The 20,135-nt window shown below is 41.1% G+C and overlaps 1 protein-coding gene across 1 annotated transcript in view; it reads right to left on the bottom strand.

The window, feature by feature from the left end:
- mpp1 (MAGUK p55 scaffold protein 1) overlaps window positions 1-11,627 on the bottom strand; it is a 19,505-nt gene extending 7,878 nt beyond the window's left edge. Inside the window, exon 1 of the mRNA XM_060890520.1 lies at window positions 11,317-11,627. Coding sequence (XP_060746503.1) covers window positions 11,317-11,436 — 120 coding nt within the window. The 5' untranslated portion in view covers window positions 11,437-11,627. The remainder of the gene's footprint in view (window positions 1-11,316) is intronic.
- Between the last annotated feature and the right edge of the window lie 8,508 nt (window positions 11,628-20,135).

Here is a 20,135-nt window from a genome sequence, read left to right on the forward strand (position 1 = left end):
CATTGTCCATCTGTACTGTGAAATGCCGTCCAATCGACTTGGCTGCGTTTGGCTTAATCTGGGCAGACAGTATATTCCTGTACACTTCAGAATTCATCCGGCTGCTTCTGTCTTCTGTCACATCATCAATAAACACCAGCGACCCAGTGCCACTGGAAGCCATGCATGCCCACGCCATTACACTACCTACACTATGTTTTACAGATGACGTTGTACGCTTTGGATCATGAGCTGTTCCGTAACTTCTCCATACTTTTCTCTTACAGTCATTCTGGTAAAGGTTGAGCTTAGTTTCATCCGTCAGAAGAACCCATTTCCAGAACTGGTCAGGCTTTTTTTTAGACGTTTATTGGCAAAGTCTATTCTGGCCTTTCTATTCTCAAGGCTTATGAATGGTTTGCACCTTGTGGTGAACCCTCTGTATTTGCTCTCCTGAAGTCTTCTCTTGATTGTAGACTTTGACGATGACACGCCTTCCTCCTGGAGAGTGTCCTTCACTCGGCTGGATGTTGTGAATGGGTTTTGCTTTACCATGGATAGGATCCTGCGATCATCTACTGCTGTTGTCTCTCGTGGACGATCAGGCCTTTTTATGTTGCTGAGCTCACCGTTGCATTCTTTTTTTTCAGAATGTACCAAACTGTTGATCTGGCCACTCCTAATGTTCCTGCTATATCTCTGATGGATTTGTTTTGTTTTTGAAGCCTAACGACGGCCTGTTTGAGAGCTCGTTTGAACGCATGATGTAGGTTCACACCAACAGATTCCAAGTGCAAATACCACACAGAATTTAATCCAGACCTTTTACCTGCTTAATTGATGAAGAAATAATGAAGGAACAATGAAGGAATAACTTACACCTGTTAATGAAACAGCTTCTGATTCAACTGTCCGATTACTTCTGGTCACTTGAAAATGTGGGGTGGCCACTCTGAAGAGCTGTAATTCCTAAACCCTTCCACCAATTTGGATTTAAATACCCTTAAATTAAATCTGAGAGACTGCACTTTCAGCCCACTATACATGTACAACTATAACTTGAATATCTTTTGGTAAATACCTAAAAAATTACAAAAATTGTGCCTGCGTCCAAATATATATGGACCTAACCTACAGTTATGTCAATATATATTTGGACACATGCACAATTTTTTTTTTTTTAGGTATTTACCAAAACCTACACAACTATAACTTCTCATTCACTCACTCATCTTCTACCGCTTATCCGAACTACCTCGGTCACGGGGAGCCTGTGCCTATCTCAGGCGTCATTGGGCATCAAGGCAGGATGGACCCTGGATGGAGTGCCAACCCATCACAGGGCACACACACACTCATTCACTCACGCAATCACACACTACGGACAATTTTCCAGAGATGCCAATCAACCTACCATGTATGTCTTTGGACCGGGGGAGGAAACCGGAGTACCCGAGGCACGGGGAGAACATGCAAACGCCACACACACAAGGTGGAGGCGGGAATCGAACCCCCAACCCTGGGGGTTGCCCCCTCAACTATAACTTGAATAATAAAATTGTGCATGTGTCCAAATATATATGGACCTCACTGTAGGTTAAATAACCCGAGGTGAGCAGAAAAGCATAACAGAACGCTCAGATCTTGAGGTAGATGGACTACAACGGCAGACGGCCACTCTGGTCAGTTAGGAAAAGGAATCCGAGGCTAGGCTAAGAACCCAGACTGGAAAGAAGGACGTTGTATTGTGTGGTGAGTCTCTGATGTGGATTGTCCTAACTCTACAGACCCTGACCTGCCTTGTGGGGAATGTTTTACACATATTGAGCATCTTATTACCCCAGAGCCTGAGGATCTGAGCATCATAACAGACCTTGTACATCTCTTACGGTTCAAACACCACGTGGAATCCAATGAAGTCAGTGTGAGAGCAAAAGATGTTCACTTAAGATATAAATAAATAATACAGTTTAGTGATATCTCTATAGACATTAGAGCATTTCTCCTTAACAAACCCACCATGAGATTTTTCTTTTTTTATCTCGTCTTCACAAATACGAGGAATTTCGGAACTTTCTCTATTTAGCACGTCGGGTCAAATTCGAATCCGATTTTTATCCGTCACGTACGGAACCGTACGCAGTCCGACACGTACGAAGAAGGAGAATAAAAAAAAAAAAAAACAAGAATGACTAATAAAATATTAAATAATAATAATAATGATAAAATTTGTAAAATATTTTAACACAATAGAAATAAAAATGGAATTATCTCTACAAGCAAAAGGAAAAAAAATATAAGGAAAATATTTTTAAACGTCTACAATTTCGGGCTCATCGTGTACAGCTTCCTACAAACGATTTGAAATCTATGAGTGTGTGTGTGTGTGTGTGTGTTGATTATGTCACATACACAATATTTTACACACAGTGTTTCTCCGCTAGCACCACCACCAGCACCATTGTGTCACGTCAGATCGTCATGGTAACAGGGTTCAGCTGTGCTTTATAGCTCTTATCCACGTGTGCCATTTGCTCTAAGTTAATCATTAAACTGTCACATTTTTAACAACTCATTAGATCCCAAAGGACATGACAAGGTTGTCATGGTTCTGGATACGGCTTAGAGATCTACAACGTCTCGTAAAGGAAACGGGAAAAAAGCATCAGGAGGAAGAGTCACAGAAGACCGAATCATTTCGGGAATCGTTATTTAACGACATCAAGATTCCGAGTTTGAAGTTTAATTGTAAATAAAGGATTCAGAAGCTCAGTTTTAATTCTAGTGATCGAACTCTCCGATTGGCTCAGAATAAAGCGTACGGTGTCACATGACTAAAGTTCTCATGTCGTCTCCAACGCCACGACAGTGTCACCCTAACTCGAACGAAACAGCTGTTTGGTGTGATTTTGAGTTCTGAGGACAATTTTGTGTTCACATTTGGTCGTTTTAATCGGTGGCTTAGTGGTTAGCACGTTCGCCTCACACCTCCAGGGTTGGGGGTTCGATTCCCGCCTCCACCTTGTGTGTGTGGAGTTTGCATGTTCTCCCCGTGCCTCGGGGGTTTCCTCCGGGTACTCCGGTTTCCTCCCCCGGTCCAAAGACATGCATGGTAGGTTGATTGGCATCTCTGGAAAATTGTCCGTAGTGTGTGAGTGTGTGAGTGAATGAGAGTGTGTGTGTGTGCCCTGTGATGGGTTGGCACTCCGTCCAGGGTGTATCCTGCCTTGATGCCCGATAGGCACAGGCTCCCCGTGACCCGAGGTAGTTCGGATAAGCGGTAGAAGATGAGCGAATGAGTGAGTGAGTGAGTGGTTATACGGCTATAGACCCGGCTGATGAGAATTTCTGGTCACGTCCCTTTAGTCATGTAATAAGGAAAAGGATGAAGAATGTGACGGTCATCGTATCAGCACAGTGTAAACGACTGGTTGCGTAAGTCAGCTTTAACACGGCGGGTTTCAGGCTCACGTGTTGAGCATTAATGCTAATCCAAGCTGCATTACTGCGTGTCTCAGCACAGGCTGAAGGTCACACGGTTCTTATGACTCTTAACCGCAGGATCAGGACTTCGGCCGTGCGCTGAGGCGTTGAGAAAGAGTCGACACGATGTTCCTTCTGACGTACACGAGGAAGAGTCACAGAATGTTTCTAGCTTATGAACGATTAAGTTGAAGATCTGATGAAAGGTTACTGAATTGGAGCAAAAAACATTTTTTAACAATTCCATCGAGAATTTCAGCAGTAAGAGCCGACAGCTGACGCATCTTAATACGATTTGCGTATATTTATTTATTATACATTTTATACATTTTTTTTCTATGGTGTATTTTAATCAATTTACTTTTAAACAAATGTTTTCTTAAACGTTTTCTAAATTATTATAAATTGTAAGTTGTTAAGGGGACGAATTTATTTTTAAAAGACATCTGATGCCAAATGACTGGTTATGAAAACATGCAAATATTTAATAAATATTTATGTAAATTAGGGCAAAGGTGAAGGATTTTGGGGTTCCTGATATTCTAGATTTGCGCCACAATATATCACGTTTGTTTGTTTATGATAATAAACAAGTTTATAATAATGGTTGAATATTTCTCACGTTTAAAAATATGTATTTTTTTGCTAACAGTCAAAATTTTATCTGTTCGCAGTCAGTGTGTATTTATTTAAAAAAAATCCTGTTTATTTATTCATTTTTTTTCTCAAAAATTTTAGTACAAATATCCACGTTCTCGATACAGTGGGTTGTGACATCACAATACTGATATTCTAAAAGCAGCACACAGCAGACACGTCTGACTACACACACACACACACACACACACACACACTTCCATGGTTCAGGCTGGACTTGAGAGAGCTACAAAAAATCTTATGTGGGGAAAAAAATATAATGCTGAAGTCAGCGAAAATACTGCTGACCCTTCCTCTTTTCATGGCAACACACACACACACACACAGGATATAAGAAAGTGTCCTGTCACGTCAGCAACACACGAAACATCAAGGTTCTCCTTTTCTCTACATTTTAGTGTCATGTCAATGTTTTAAAGTCTAAAGTAATCTCAGAAGTTAAACACTTGCGCAGTGAGTAATGTTTTAGAGTGAAGTAACCAGAGAACACGATCCTTATCTGACACTCGTGTTGATTTACTGGTGTACAGAATGTACTGAAGGAAACAGACAGATCTGAAAGCGCTCTGGAGAGAAGACGGATAAAGGTTCCTCGGTGCTGATAAACACAGAGTTCAGCATGTTTCAGATCTCTGCTTTCAGAACTTGTTCATCTGAAACGCAAATACTGTAGTTTGGAGCGTCATGAAGGAGAACTGGGACATCGTGTGATGGCTGAGGATTGAGGAAGTGTCTAAATACACTATTTAATGATCCTCCAACATCGTAATTAGGGGGACATGAGTGTGATTGGATGGGAGAAGGAATAAAGGAGTGTGTGTGTGTGTGTGTGTCTGTGTATGTGTGTGTATGTGTGTCTGTGTGTGTATGTGTGTGTGTCTGTGCGTGTGTATGTGTGTGTGTATGTGTACATGTGTGTGTGTGTCTGTGTGTGTCTGTGTGTGTGTATGTGTCTGTGTGTGTGTATGTGCATCTGTGTGTGTGTATGTGTGTGTGTGTGTATGTGTGTGTATGTGTATCTGTGTGTGTATGTGTACATGTGTGTGTGTGTGTCTGTGTGTGTGTATGTGTCTGTGTGTGTGTATGTGTATCTGTGTGTGTGTGTGTATGTGTGTGTATGTGTATCTGTGTGTGTATGTGTGTGTGTATGTGTGTGTGTCTGTGTATATGTGTGTGTATGTGTGTGTATGTGTCTGTGTGTGTGTCTGTGTGTGTGTATGTGTGTGTGTCTGTATGTGTGTGTATGTGTGTGTGTCTGTGTGTGTGTATGTGTGTGTGTGTATGTGTGTGTATGTGTGTGTGTCTGTGTTTGTCTGTGTGTGTGTGTCGTTTGTGTGTCGTGTGTGTGTGTCTGTGTGTGTGTGTCTGTGTGTATGTGTGTCTGTGTGTGTCTGTGTGTGTGTGTGTCTGTGTGTGTGTGTTAGTTTGTTGGGTTTTGGGCAGGGTGTAAGGTGATATCTATACGAAAGCGTACGACTTTGGCTCAGGGACAGATCTAATTGGTGCAGGATGACTCATGCAGAAACTCAGAGACACACCAGAGGAAGTAGGTTCAGATTTCCTTAAATACAGACATAAGCAGGATACTGAATTAATTAAGAATCCAGGACGACCAACTACTGGCCAGAACTAACTGTAAATAAAATAGAAGATGGTTCAAAATTATTTTAAGCAGGGTTGCCAGGTCTTCACATATTTCCCATTCAAAAATACATGAATTTGGTGGTGAATCAAACAGCTGTATAAAACATGTGGTTTCACACGATTAGAGTTTGTAAAGTATAATTCTAAAAAATTAACAGTAAATAATTAAGTGCTGAATTTAACTCAAAAGCACAAAGTCGAAAATCGGGAATTACGTCGTCTTTAAGCTCGATACGTATAAAGTGGAAGAAAAACATGGACGCTACGAAACAGTACGTTTTGTTCGCACAATAATAGCATAGTTATAATAAGTCTATAAGCTTGTTTACAGTAATGAAGCGAGTGAGCGTTCATGGTGACCTGATGTCATGTGATAAACTAGAGGTTGAGGGATTCACATCTTCCTTGTCGGTGTTCAGAAATGGAGTTGAACCCTGTCTCTGGACTCAGGGTCGATCCTCAAATCATTTCCAGGACACCGAACTCACGTCATTCTAATATTTTAATTTTACATGGATACTGGTTTAGACTTCAAACTCTAACCAGAAGAACCTGAAACTGCTTTGAGGTGGAAAAACCCGGCTCTTGTCTTTCACAACCTTCCAGCTGATAGAGATGACAAAACGCTGAGGCACACAGTCTGCACTGCAGCTCAGAGGAAGTCACGTGTTCCTTAACAAGTGGTCAGAACAGCCTGCTCTAGGCAACGTGTATAAGGAGCTGGAAATAACCTCGCTCAGCTGAATGGGCAATTCTCCCCGCACAGATAGAGAAGAACACGAGGTAGAGGACGAGGTAAACACGGCAGCAGGTCACGTCTCACCAAGAACCATCTTTAACTTATCACCAACATGACATTTAATAATGTCTCGAATTCATGCTCGACGATGCAATTAAACTTTCCTTCAAAGGTCTAAAGACAGAGGGTCACCTTAGAAGGAAACGCTTTTAAATAACAAGACCCAAGAACCAAAAAGACCCCCAGAGGTCGGTGCAGGTTCTCCATGAAATCTAGAGTCCTAGAGAGCAAATTCGGATGTGTTCTCAAGGTGGGTGGGGCTTACTCCATCTCTCTGATGCTTGTCAATCACAGTTATCAGTGAGCTCAGGTATGGGGAAGAGGGCAGACAGATCTTTAGACCTAGTCTGATTATCCACATGCAACAGTTTCTAAAAGAAAAATAGCGATTTACCTTCACACTCGATTGCTGTCGTTTTGGTGGAATAGAACTGGATGGTGGATGAGAAATGGCCACACGAAGCAGAATATTCATGCAGGGCTTTTTTAAAGGCCATCCAGGCCAACATCCACTGAGCACATGTAGACTTTTATTTTTATGTTTTAGGGTCTGTCTTCACAGGTCGTGGTGAGCAGCGTGTCTTCTCAGAACTCAGCAGTCCAGTTAAATTTACTCAGAACCTTGATCGAGGAACTGGACACTTTTTGCTGTCGTGCTCTAATATATTAGAACCTGTTTCTTTTCTAAAAGTGTTGGATTCTATACCACATCAGAGAGGGTTAAAAGCTGATTCGTGTTTGTTCTGTGTGGCTCCGTATCATCGCACCAGGTAATAAACTGGTACATAGTTCATAACCGGTACGTGGAAATCGATGACCAATTTCAGCTGGTGTTATCAGCGTGACCTCCTTTATCTTATCAGACGTGTTGAGACACGGCTCCTCGAGCAAGAACGTGAAAAGAGTCAAAGGAACATTTCACCCCCTACACAAAAAAAAGGCTTCTGGTGTAACACTCGTGGACGTCAGAGATTAAACACGCACTTAGTTATAATCACCGCGAAGTTTCTCCAAGCTGCAGATTCTCCTACACAACAAAAGACCTCCCATGTGCACACAGAGTTCTGTAAAGTCAAGTCACATGGTGTACAACTCGCCCCGCTGCCCCGGGCTCGTCTCGCCGATCGTATGACCCCCTGAGCGCTCAGGACCATCTTCTGGATGAGTAAAAAGTGCGGTTTGCTAAAAACAAGCGAGAGGCGAACGATAACGAAGGGGAAATATTCGACTCCAACATTCCGACCCTTTTTAAAACGTCACTTTACTTTACTATAGAAAAAGAAACCCTATGATTTTGTTAGTTAAGCTTTCTATAAGTTCTATAAGACTCCTGTGTGTACTGGGTTCTACAGATACGGGACAAGTGAAACGATTGTACAAACAGGTTTTGTGAATGCTGCCAGATACGTGAGACATATAGTACAGGACACACACAAGTGATTATTGTCCTACTCTATTATGTGGTCCTGGGGACCTTGATTTAGATCACTGACGTAATTTTGATTTCTTTGATGAAGGGTTCATTATTGAGCTATAAAACTTTAGTCACAGACACCTGGCTCACCTGTTGAGGGACTAAACCTGCACCTGAGTTCAGATTTCGGAGGAAATTGATCCAGTTAATAGTGAAACGTAATAGTGAAATTGATCCAATTAAAAACCCGAAACGTTACTGAACATCGGTGACGATTGTTGAGCGTAACGTCGTACAAGGAGAAGCGTGTTCAGCGAACATGGAAGAATGACAGTGACGTGACATACGGCTAAGTACGGTGACCCACACTCAGAATTCGTTCTCTGCGTTTAACCCATCCAAAGTGCACACACACACACACACACACACCATGAACACACACCTGGAGCAGTGGGCAGCCATTTATGCTGGGAGCAGTTGGGGGGTTCCGTGCCTTGCTCAAGGGCACCTCAGTCGTGGCTGGCCCGAGACTCGAACCCACAACCTTAGGGTTCGGAGTCAAAACTTTCTAACCATTAGGCCACGACTAAGTCGAATTATTTACTTGTGCCATGAAAACACTTTATTTGTAAGCATCTGAGAATCATTTGGTTCATTATTACCTTCCATTAATGCTAGCGTGTTTTATACGACGTGAATTAACCTCATGTTCTCTATGAACTTTGCACTCAAACTTTTTCTCTGCAGTACAGTTCCCAGAACTTCTTCTCTGGTGGATCTCTGGTGCAGTGAATTGACCTCTTACGTAATGATTTAATTCAGAGAAGCATCATGTCCTGCTCAGTGGTTCACGGTCTAACAGACATGGTACGTGTTACGCAATCAGCTCCAGGCTGTTTCCCAGACTTCCCTGCATCGAGTGCAGCGATGAGACACAGCAAATCAGAGCTTCTATTTATAGTGTGTTTAGACCTCTGAGCCCTGGATACATGACCAAGAGTGGAGTAACGCCAACACCTACATGGATCCGGTGGAGGAATCCTTCCTCAGCATTTTCACTTCACAAAGCTCTGTGTGTATGTGTGTGATGATTTACAGCGATGAATCAAGTCTAAAAACCAAAATCCTTTCAGTCTCAAATGAAGCTCTGTAACACCACATCCACCTAATCATCTAATCCGTCTCCTTTGAGCTTAGAACTCGATGGAAATACGTTCTATGCTTAACAAAACCTCATAAAATTCATTTCTTTTGTCATCACATCTGATTACTGATCACTCGGCGTTTTTACTCCTCTTAATCTTTCCTCAGTTCATCAGGAGCTTTAATGAGTCACCACAGAAGACAATAGAGCCTTGTTTAGTTAAAACACCCCTCAGTTCACACTTCACACTCACAGCAACAGATATGTCACAACTTACGCTGTTTTTTTTTTTTTTATCTGATGTCAAACGTAACTGTATTACATTCATCTGTGCATTTAACACAGGAGACAGAAGAAGACATACAAAGGAAAGATGAAGAAACATAACACATAAAACGATAAACGTCTCTCTAATAACATTTACACGTTACTCTGAGGATCTCTCTCTCTTTCTCTTTGTCTCTTTCTCTCCCCCCCCTCTTTCTCTCTTTTTCTATCCCCACCCCCATTTCTCTCTCTCTGCCCCTTCTGTTATAAACTGATATACCACTGGTGGCTGTAGCTGAGTCATGCCATATGCTGTGTGAGTAGTGCAGAAAAGAGAAATTAATCAACACTGATGCATTTATACCATTCACAATATGGCCGTTAAGCTGATTAGAAGAAGAAAGGATTAACTAAAGAAAAAAAAAACTCAATAAAGAATTTGGACAAACTGAATAGAGCAATGCTGAAAGAGAGACTGGGATTTTATTAAAGATTAGATTAGATTAGATTACGTAAACCGTGGCTCAATCCCATCGTATCATCAGATATATAATCCCATCACACTGCCTAAGGTCGGATGGAATGACGAGCAGAAAGAGGAGAGGAACCTTCGCTGTAACACAGGGAGGCCGATACGACAAAAAACATCTCGATCTCCACACAAAGACCTTTCTATAAGATACGAATCAGTGAAATATCAGTAGTGTTGCTTGCACAAGCCTTCATCTTAATACAGAAGAATAAAATGTTTGTGAAAATATATTAAAATATCAGATCAGCTGCCTCGTGTCTGTGTATGGGACTGATATGGAAGTGATATTTTAATATTAATGTTAGAAATCGCTGATATTTCTGAAAAGAGTATCGTGACCTAACGGATCGCGGTGACGATGTTACGTCATCATATCGCGCGGCTCTGTGGCGAAGAAACTAACAACATTAACAACAACAGGATTTAGTAGCGCAGTCTAAACACCACCACCATCACAATGTACATGTTAAACACCTCTCAGTTTATCTGTCCTTCATCCCTAGGCAGTGTCTGTGGTGAGATACGAGTTGGTTTGTTAAAAGTGTAAAATAAAGTTGGATTAGATTGTAAACACTGCGGTCTAACGCAAACCGGAAGACTCGAGCGCATCAACCTTGCACACGGTTTACGCAGTGATGCTGTATAACCTAATCTTGTATGATTACCTCATCTACAACGTTCATAAATGAAAAACAGAACAAAATGTTGACGAGGTTTGATTTCGTAGCCATATTAAGGTTAAATGTAGGTGTTTGGGTATAAGAATAGCTGTAGATGATGGGCGTTTGTTTTTGTTGTTGTTCCCTAAAAAACAGACAGATGGTGATTCTATAGCTAGAGAGAGAGAGAGAGAGAGAGAGAGAGACAGGAGATGTGAGAGATAGAGAGAGAAAAAGAGAGAGACAGACAGAGAGAGAGAGAGAGACAGTGAGACAGAGAGAGACAAACAGAGAGAGACAGTGAGACAGAGAGAGAGAGACAAACAGAAAGAGAGAGACAGAGAGAGACAGACACAGAGCGAGAGAGAGACAGAGTGAGATGTGAGACAGAGAGAGAAACAAATGGAGAGAGAGAGACAGAGAGATGTGAGACAGAGAGAGATACAAACGGAGACAGAGAGAGAGACAAACGGAGAGAGAGAGACAGAGAGATGTGAGACATAGAGAGAGACAAACGGAGACAGAGAGAGACAAACGGAGAGAGAGAGACAGAGAGTGAGATGTGAGACGTAGAGAGAGACAAACGGAGAGAGACAGAGAGTGAGATGTGAGACATAGAGACAAACGGAGGGAGAGAGAGACAGAGAGTGAGATGTGAGACATAGAGAGAGACAAACGGAGAGAGACAGAGAGAGGGATGTGAGATGTTGTCCTCCTTCACCTGAAGCCTGTCCTCACCTTGTCAGCCTTGTGTTTGTTCAGCAGCAGCTGCTCCAGGTACAGGTCAGAAAGAGCCGAGCGTGTGTTCACCAGGTCCAGGACCGCCGCAGGCTCGTTTTTGCTGGATTTTAATGTCATTGTGTTGTTGTTAGTGTCGATGGTGTGGACCAGAGTCTAATCAGCCCTTTACTCAAACACAGCTAAAGTCAAGAGAGGAAGCGATAAAAAGGAAATAAAGTTCAAGTGTCGGCACGAAGTCCGAAGTTCGGTGGAGTCGGAATCAGATCTGAGTGTCTCTGGGCCGACAGAGCAAAGCCACTACACATCTGTGTGTGTGTGTGTGTGTGTGTGTGTGTGTGTGTGTGTGTGTGTGTGTGTGAGCAGGGGGTTTGGCTTCGGTTTCCTTCAGACATTAAAACAGCAGCTACGTTTTGATGACAAAATCAATGGAGGCGAAACCAGCACAGGATCTGCGTCATTATTCATGTCTTCATTTCTCTCTTTCTCTCTTCCTCGTCCTCATAAAACAGATGATCAGACAGTTTATTATGCGCCCACAATCTCTATAAGCAGAAAAGATGCGGCAGCCTACAGTCAGGGTTGCCAGGTCTCTTGTGTAATTTCCTACTTAAAGACATGAAATAACAAAAAAAAAAAAAGAAAGAAAAAAAAAGGCACTGTAGCTACAACAACATTGACAATAATGACAACATTGATAACAATAACAACATTGACAATAATGACAACATTGACAACAATGACAATAATGACAACATTGCCAATAATGACAACATTGACAACATTGACAATAATGACAACATTGACAACAATGACAATAATGACAACATTGACAATAATGGCAACATTGACAATAATGACAACAATGACAATAATGACAGCATTGACAATAATGACAACATTGACAACAATGACAATAATGACAACATTGACAACAGTGACAATAATGACAACATTGACATTAATGGCAACATTGACATTAATGACAATAATGACAACATTGACATTAATGACAACATTGACAATAATGACAACATTGACAATAATGACAACATTGACAACAATGACAACATTGACAATAATGACAATAATGACAACATTGACAATAATGACAACATTGACAATAATGACAACATTGACAACATTGACATTAATGACTACATTGACATTAACGACATTAATGACAACATTGACAATAATGACAACATTGACAATAATGACAACATTGACAACAATGACAACATTGACAATAATGACAATAATGACAACATTGACAATAATGACAACATTGACAATAATGACAACATTGACAACATTGACATTAATGACAACATTGACATTAATGACAATAATGACAACATTGACATTAATGACAATAATGACAACATTGACAATAATGACAACATTGACAACAATGACAACATTGACATTAATGACAATAATGACAACATTGACAATAATGACAACATTGACAACAATGACAACATTGACAACATTGACAACAATGACAACATTGACAATAATGACAACATTGACATTAATGACAACATTAGCAACATTGACAATAATGACAACATTGACAATAATGACAACATTGACAATAATGACAACATTGACAATAATGACAACATTGACATTAATGACAACATTAGCAACATTGACAATAATGACAACATTGACAATAATGACAATAATGACAACATTGACAATAATGACAACATTGACAATAATGACAACATTGACAACAATGACAACATTGACATTAATGACAACATTGACAACATTTGACAACAATGACAACATTGACAACCGCATTTTTAATCTTTGCAATACATCATAATACAGAAATCTACTTTTGTCAAATACTATTTTTGTTGAAAATTGATAGATTTAGTTTCTTATTATTTAGGTTTAAAAACAAAAACAGTATCTTAATTGATACTGAATATTTTTAAAAATAACAAAATTAAGAAAAAACTCACAAAGACGCACCACAAACATAAACAGTTCCAGCATTTGGCAGATATCATTATACACAGGAACGTAAATGATCTGGGATCAAACTCACAACCTTCCAAGAGGTATCCCAACACCTAAACCGCTAGGATACCAAACACCCTGTAACAGACTGCAGCTTTGTGTTAATGCTTAAATAATACACCTCTGGCAACCCGGAGGTCTACCTTGGTCTAACATGAGCTACGTGTATTCCCAAAGTTGGCACATACTGTATGACAAAAGGCACACAATAAACACATTACACAGAAGCTCGCTAACACTTCATCCTCAATACATTTATGGTCAACACTTGTTTCCTCTCAGACACTTTCATTAGGATCTCTTCGTTACAAGCCAAGTTTAAGGAATTAACAGTAACTTAAAGCTACCAGTTTAGCATCCTTCAAAGTGCATCAAAGTCATCACACAAGGACTTCTCACAAAAACATGTCAAAGATTTCAGTGATCATCATGTGCACATGATTTTAGCCATCATTTAGACCACTATGCACCACTCCTGTGGTGTCCACTGTGTAGTGACACAACAACCAACTTGGAACGCAACCGACTGAAAGTGTGTAGTGTGACAGAGTCAGAGATATGAAGGTTGTGTAGAGGGAGTCAGTGATATGAAGGTTGTGTAGAGTGTCAGAGATATGAAGGTTGTGTAGTGTGAGAGAGTCCGAGATATGAAGGTTGTGTAGTGTGAGAGAGTCCGAGATATGAAGGTTGTGTAGTGTGAGAGAGTCCGAGATATGAAGGTTGTGTAGTGTGAGTCAGAGATATGAAGGTTGTGTAGTGTGAGTCAGAGATATGAAGGTTGTGTAGTGTGAGAGAGTCCGAGATATGAAGGTTGTGTAGTGTGAGAGAGTCCGAGATATGAAGGTTGTGTAGTGTGAGTCAGAGATATGAAGGTTGTGTAGTGTGAGAGAGTCAGAGATATGAAGGTTGTGTAGTGTGAGAGAGTCTGAGATATGAAGGTTGTGTAGAGTGAGGCAGAGATATGAAGGTTGTGTAGAGTGAGAGAGTCAGTGATATGAAGGTTGTGTAGTGTGAGAGAGTCCGAGATATGAAGGTTGTGTAGAGTGAGGCAGAGATATGAAGGTTGTGTAGTGTGAGAGAGTCAGTGATATGAAGGTTGTGTAGTGTGAGAGAGTCCGAGATATGAAGGTTGTGTAGAGTGAGGCAGAGATATGAAGGTTGTGTAGAGTGAGAGAGTCAGTGATATGAAGGTTGTGTAGAGTGAGAGTCCGAGATATGAAGGTTGTGTAGAGTGAGAGTCAGAGATATGAAGGTTGTGTAGTGTGAGAGAGTCAGTGATATGAAGGTTGTGTAGTGTGAGAGAGTCAGAGATATGAAGGTTGTGTAGAGTGAGTCAGATATGAAGGTTGTGTAGAGTGAGTCAGAGATATGAAGGTTGTGTAGTGTGAGAGAGTCAGAGATATGAAGGTTGTGTAGTGTGAGAGAGTCAGAGATATGAAGGTTGTGTAGTGTGAGTCAGAGATATGAAGGTTGTGTAGAGTGACAGAGTCAGAGATATGAAGGTTGTGTAGTGTGAGTCAGAGATATGAAGGTTGTGTAGTGTGACAGAGTCAGAGATATGAAGGTTGTGTAGTGTGAGTCAGAGATATGAAGGTTGTGTAGTGTGACAGAGTCAGAGATATGAAGGTTGTGTAGAGTGACAGAGTCAGAGATATGAAGGTTGTGTAGTGTGAGTCAGAGATATGAAGGTTGTGTAGTGTGAGAGAGTCAGAGATATGAAGGTTGTGTAGAGTGAGTCAGAGATATGAAGGTTGTGTAGTGTGAGAGAGTCAGAGATATGAAGGTTGTGTAGTGTGAGAGAGTCAGAGATATGAAGGTTGTGTAGAGTGAGAGAGTCAGAGATATGAAGGTTGTGTAGAGTGAGTCAGAGATATGAAGGTTGTGTAGTGTGAGAGAGTCAGTGATATGAAGGTTGTGTAGTGTGAGTCAGAGATATGAAGGTTGTGTAGTGTGAGAGAGTCAGAGATATGAAGGTTGTGTAGTGTGACAGAGTCAGAGATATGAAGGTTGTGTAGAGTGAGTCAGAGATATGAAGGTTGTGTAGTGTGAGAGAGTCTGAGATATGAAGGTTGTGTAGAGTGAGGCAGAGATATGAAGGTTGTGTAGAGTGAGTCAGAGATATGAAGGTTGTGTAGTGTGAGAGAGTCAGAGATATGAAGGTTGTGTAGTGTGTCAGAGATATGAAGGTTGTGTAGTGTGAGAGAGTCAGAGATATGAAGGTTGTGTAGTGTGAGTCAGAGATATGAAGGTTGTGTAGTGTGAGTCAGAGATATGAAGGTTGTGTAGTGTGAGTCAGAGATATGAAGGTTGTGTAGTGTGAGTCAGAGATATGAAGGTTGTGTAGTGTGAGTCAGAGATATGAAGGTTGTGTAGTGTGAGAGAGTCAGAGATATGAAGGTTGTGTAGAGTGAGTCAGAGATATGAAGGTTGTGTAGAGTGAGTCAGAGATATGAAGGTTGTGTAGTGTGAGTCAGAGATATGAAGGTTGTGTAGTGTGAGTCAGAGATATGAAGGTTGTGTAGTGTGAGTCAGAGATATGAAGGTTGTGTAGTGTGTCAGAGATATGAAGGTTGTGTAGAGTGAGTCAGAGATATGAAGGTTGTGTAGTGTGAGTCAGAGATATGAAGGTTGTGTAGTGTGAGAGAGTCAGAGATATGAAGGTTGTGTAGTGTGAGTCAGAGATATGAAGGTTGTGTAGTGTGAGAGAGTCAGAGATATGAAGGTTGTGTAGAGTGAGTCAGAGATATGAAGGTTGTGTAGTGTGAGAGAGTCAGAGATATGAAGGTTGTGTAGTGTGAGAGAGTCAGAGATATGAAGGTTGTGTAGAGTGAGAGAGTCAGAGATATGAAGGTTGTGTAGAGTGAGTCAGAGATATGAAGGTTGTGTAGTGTGAGAGAGTCAGTGATATGAAGGTTGTGTAGTGTGAGTCAGAGATATGAAGGTTGTGTAGTGTGAGAGAGTCAGAGATATGAAGGTTGTGTAGTGTGACAGAGTCAGAGATATGAAGGTTGTGTAGAGTGAGTCAGAGATATGAAGGTTGTGTAGTGTGAGAGAGTCTGAGATATGAAGGTTGTGTAGAGTGAGGCAGAGATATGAAGGTTGTGTAGAGTGAGTCAGAGATATGAAGGTTGTGTAGTGTGAGAGAGTCAGAGATATGAAGGTTGTGTAGTGTGTCAGAGATATGAAGGTTGTGTAGTGTGAGTCAGAGATATGAAGGTTGTGTAGTGTGAGAGAGTCAGAGATATGAAGGTTGTGTAGTGTGTCAGAGATATGAAGGTTGTGTAGTGTGTCAGAGATATGAAGGTTGTGTAGTGTGAGAGAGTCAGAGATATGAAGGTTGTGTAGTGTGACAGAGTCAGAGATATGAAGGTTGTGTAGAGTGAGTCAGAGATATGAAGGTTGTGTAGTGTGAGAGAGTCTGAGATATGAAGGTTGTGTAGAGTGAGGCAGAGATATTAAGGTTGTGTAAAGTGAGTCAGAGATATGAAGGTTGTGTAGTGTGAGTCAGAGATATGAAGGTTGTGTAGTGTGAGAGAGTCAGAGATATGAAGGTTGTGTAGTGTGTCAGAGATATGAAGGTTGTGTAGAGTGAGTCAGAGATATGAAGGTTGTGTAGTGTGAGTCAGAGATATGAAGGTTGTGTAGTGTGAGTCAGAGATATGAAGGTTGTGTAGTGTGAGTCAGAGATATGAAGGTTGTGTAGAGTGAGTCAGAGATATGAAGGTTGTGTAGTGTGAGAGAGTCTGAGATATGAAGGTTGTGTAGAGTGAGGCAGAGATATGAAGGTTGTGTAGAGTGAGTCAGAGATATGAAGGTTGTGTAGTGTGAGAGAGTCAGAGATATGAAGGTTGTGTAGTGTGTCAGAGATATGAAGGTTGTGTAGTGTGAGTCAGAGATATGAAGGTTGTGTAGTGTGAGAGAGTCAGAGATATGAAGGTTGTGTAGTGTGTCAGAGATATGAAGGTTGTGTAGAGTGAGTCAGAGATATGAAGGTTGTGTAGTGTGAGTCAGAGATATGAAGGTTGTGTAGTGTGAGTCAGAGATATGAAGGTTGTGTAGTGTGAGTCAGAGATATGAAGGTTGTGTAGTGTGAGTCAGAGATATGAAGGTTGTGTAGTGTGTCAGAGATATGAAGGTTGTGTAGTGTGAGTCAGAGATATGAAGGTTGTGTAGTGTGAGAGAGTCTGAGATATGAAGGTTGTGTAGAGTGAGGCAGAGATATTAAGGTTGTGTAAAGTGAGTCAGAGATATGAAGGTTGTGTAGTGTGAGAGAGTCAGAGATATGAAGGTTGTGTAGTGTGTCAGAGATATGAAGGTTGTGTAGTGTGAGTCAGAGATATGAAGGTTGTGTAGTGTGAGTCAGAGATATGAAGGTTGTGTAGTGTGAGTCAGAGATATGAAGGTTGTGTAGTGTGAGTCAGAGATATGAAGGTTGTGTAGTGTGAGTCAGAGATATGAAGGTTGTGTAGTGTGTCAGAGATATGAAGGTTGTGTAGTGTGAGTCAGAGATATGAAGGTTGTGTAGTGTGAGTCAGAGATATGAAGGTTGTGTAGTGTGTCAGAGATATGAAGGTTGTGTAGTGTGAGTCAGAGATATGAAGGTTGTGTAGTGTGAGAGAGTCTGAGATATGAAGGTTGTGTAGAGTGAGGCAGAGATATTAAGGTTGTGTAAAGTGAGTCAGAGATATGAAGGTTGTGTAGTGTGAGAGAGTCAGAGATATGAAGGTTGTGTAGTGTGTCAGAGATATGAAGGTTGTGTAGTGTGAGTCAGAGATATGAAGGTTGTGTAGTGTGAGAGAGTCAGAGATATGAAGGTTGTGTAGTGTGTCAGAGATATGAAGGTTGTGTAGAGTGAGTCAGAGATATGAAGGTTGTGTAGAGTGACAGAGATATGAAGGTTGTGTAGTGTGAGTCAGAGATATGAAGGTTGTGTAGTGTGAGTCAGAGATATGAAGGTTGTGTAGTGTGATATTTACACAATAAAGCCATTGTATTAGTATTCAGATGATAATATCCCAGCTTGGTCTGAGGAGCTGCTATCAGACATCTTTGCTTACTGGTTGCATTATTATTATTAATATTTTCTTGCCTTACTGTTGTATTATATTCTTAAAAATACCAGGTCTATCATGTAGCAGCCCCAATGACCAGTAGCTGGTAGACCAGTTTGACCAGCATGGTCTGTTTTATACCTTTAAAACGGAAATCTTTAGTTTCAGATCTCCGTTCTTTAACTAAAATTCATCCTTTTAATAAAACTTGGTGAAATTTACCAGATAAGATCATTAAGGAAATATGTATGATAACGTTATTTTTATTGAAGATATACCGCCACCTGCTGGCTTAAATATTTAAATGCGAATTGCGTTGAAATATTATTAGATTAGACATTTATTAGATTTTATAAATGTATTCTACTTTCAGTGTTTTTATCTATTTACAGTGAGGAAAATAAGTATTTGAACACCTGTCTATCAGCTAGAATTCTGACCCTCAAAGACCTGCTAGTCTGCCTTTAAAATGTCCACCTCCACTCCATTTATTATCCTAAATTAGATGCACCTGTTTGAGGTCGTTAGCTGCATAAAGACACCTGTTCACCCCATACAATCAGTAAGAATCCAACTACTAACATGGCCAAGACCAAAGAGCTGTCCAAAGACACTAGAGACAAAATTGTACACCTCCACAAGGCTGGAAAGGGCTACGGGGAAATTGCCAAGCAGCTTGGTGAAAAAAGGTCCACTGTTGGAGCAGTCATTAGAAAATGGAAGAAGCTAAACATGACTGTCAATCTCCTTCGGACTGGGGCTCCATGCAAGATCTCACCTCGTGGGGTCTCAATGATCCTAAGAAAGGTGAGAAATCAGCCCAGAACTACACGGGAGGAGCTGGTCAATGACCTGAAAAGAGCTGGGACCACTGTTTCCAAGGTAACTGTTGGTAATACACTAAGACGTCATGGTTTGAAATCATGCATGGCACGGAAGGTTCCCCCGCTTAAACCAGCACATGTCCAGGCCTGTCTTAAGTTTGCCAATGACCATTTGGATGATCCAGAGGAGTCATGGGAGAAAGTCATGTGGTCAGATGAGACCAAAATAGAACTTTTTGGTCATAATTCCACTAAACGTGTTTGGAGGAAGAAGAATGATGAGTACCATCCCAAGAACACCATCCCTACTGTGAAGCATGGGGGTGGTAGCATCATGCTTTGGGGGTGTTTTTCTGCACATGGGACAGGGCGACTGCACTGTATTAAGGAGAGGATGACTGGGGCCATGTATTGCGAGATTTTTGGGAACAACCTCCTTCCCTCAGTTAGAGCATTGAAGATGGGTCGAGGCTGGGTCTTCCAACATGACAATGACCCGAAGCACACAGCCAGGATAACCAAGATGTGGCTCTGTAAGAAGCATATCAAGGTTCTGGCGTGGCCTAGCCAGTCTCCAGACCTAAACCCAATAGAGAATCTTTGGAGGGAGCTCAAACTCCTTGTTTCTCAGCGACAGGCCAGAAATCTGACTGATCTAGAGAAGATCTGTGTGGAGGAGTGGGCCAAAATCCCTCCTGCAGTGTGTGCAAACCTGGTGAAAAACTACAGGAAACGTTTGACCTCTGTAATTGCAAACAAAGGCTACTGTACCAAATATTAACATTGATTTTCTCAGGTGTTCAAATACTTATTTGCAGCTGTTTCATACAAATAAATGGTTAAAAAATCATACATTGTGATTTCTGGATTTTTTTTTATAGATTATGTCTCTCACAGTGGACAT

The sequence above is a fragment of the Tachysurus vachellii genome, chromosome 17 (genome assembly GCF_030014155.1).
Source record: "Tachysurus vachellii isolate PV-2020 chromosome 17, HZAU_Pvac_v1, whole genome shotgun sequence".
In the NCBI taxonomy this organism is placed as follows: Eukaryota; Metazoa; Chordata; class Actinopteri; order Siluriformes; family Bagridae; genus Tachysurus; species Tachysurus vachellii.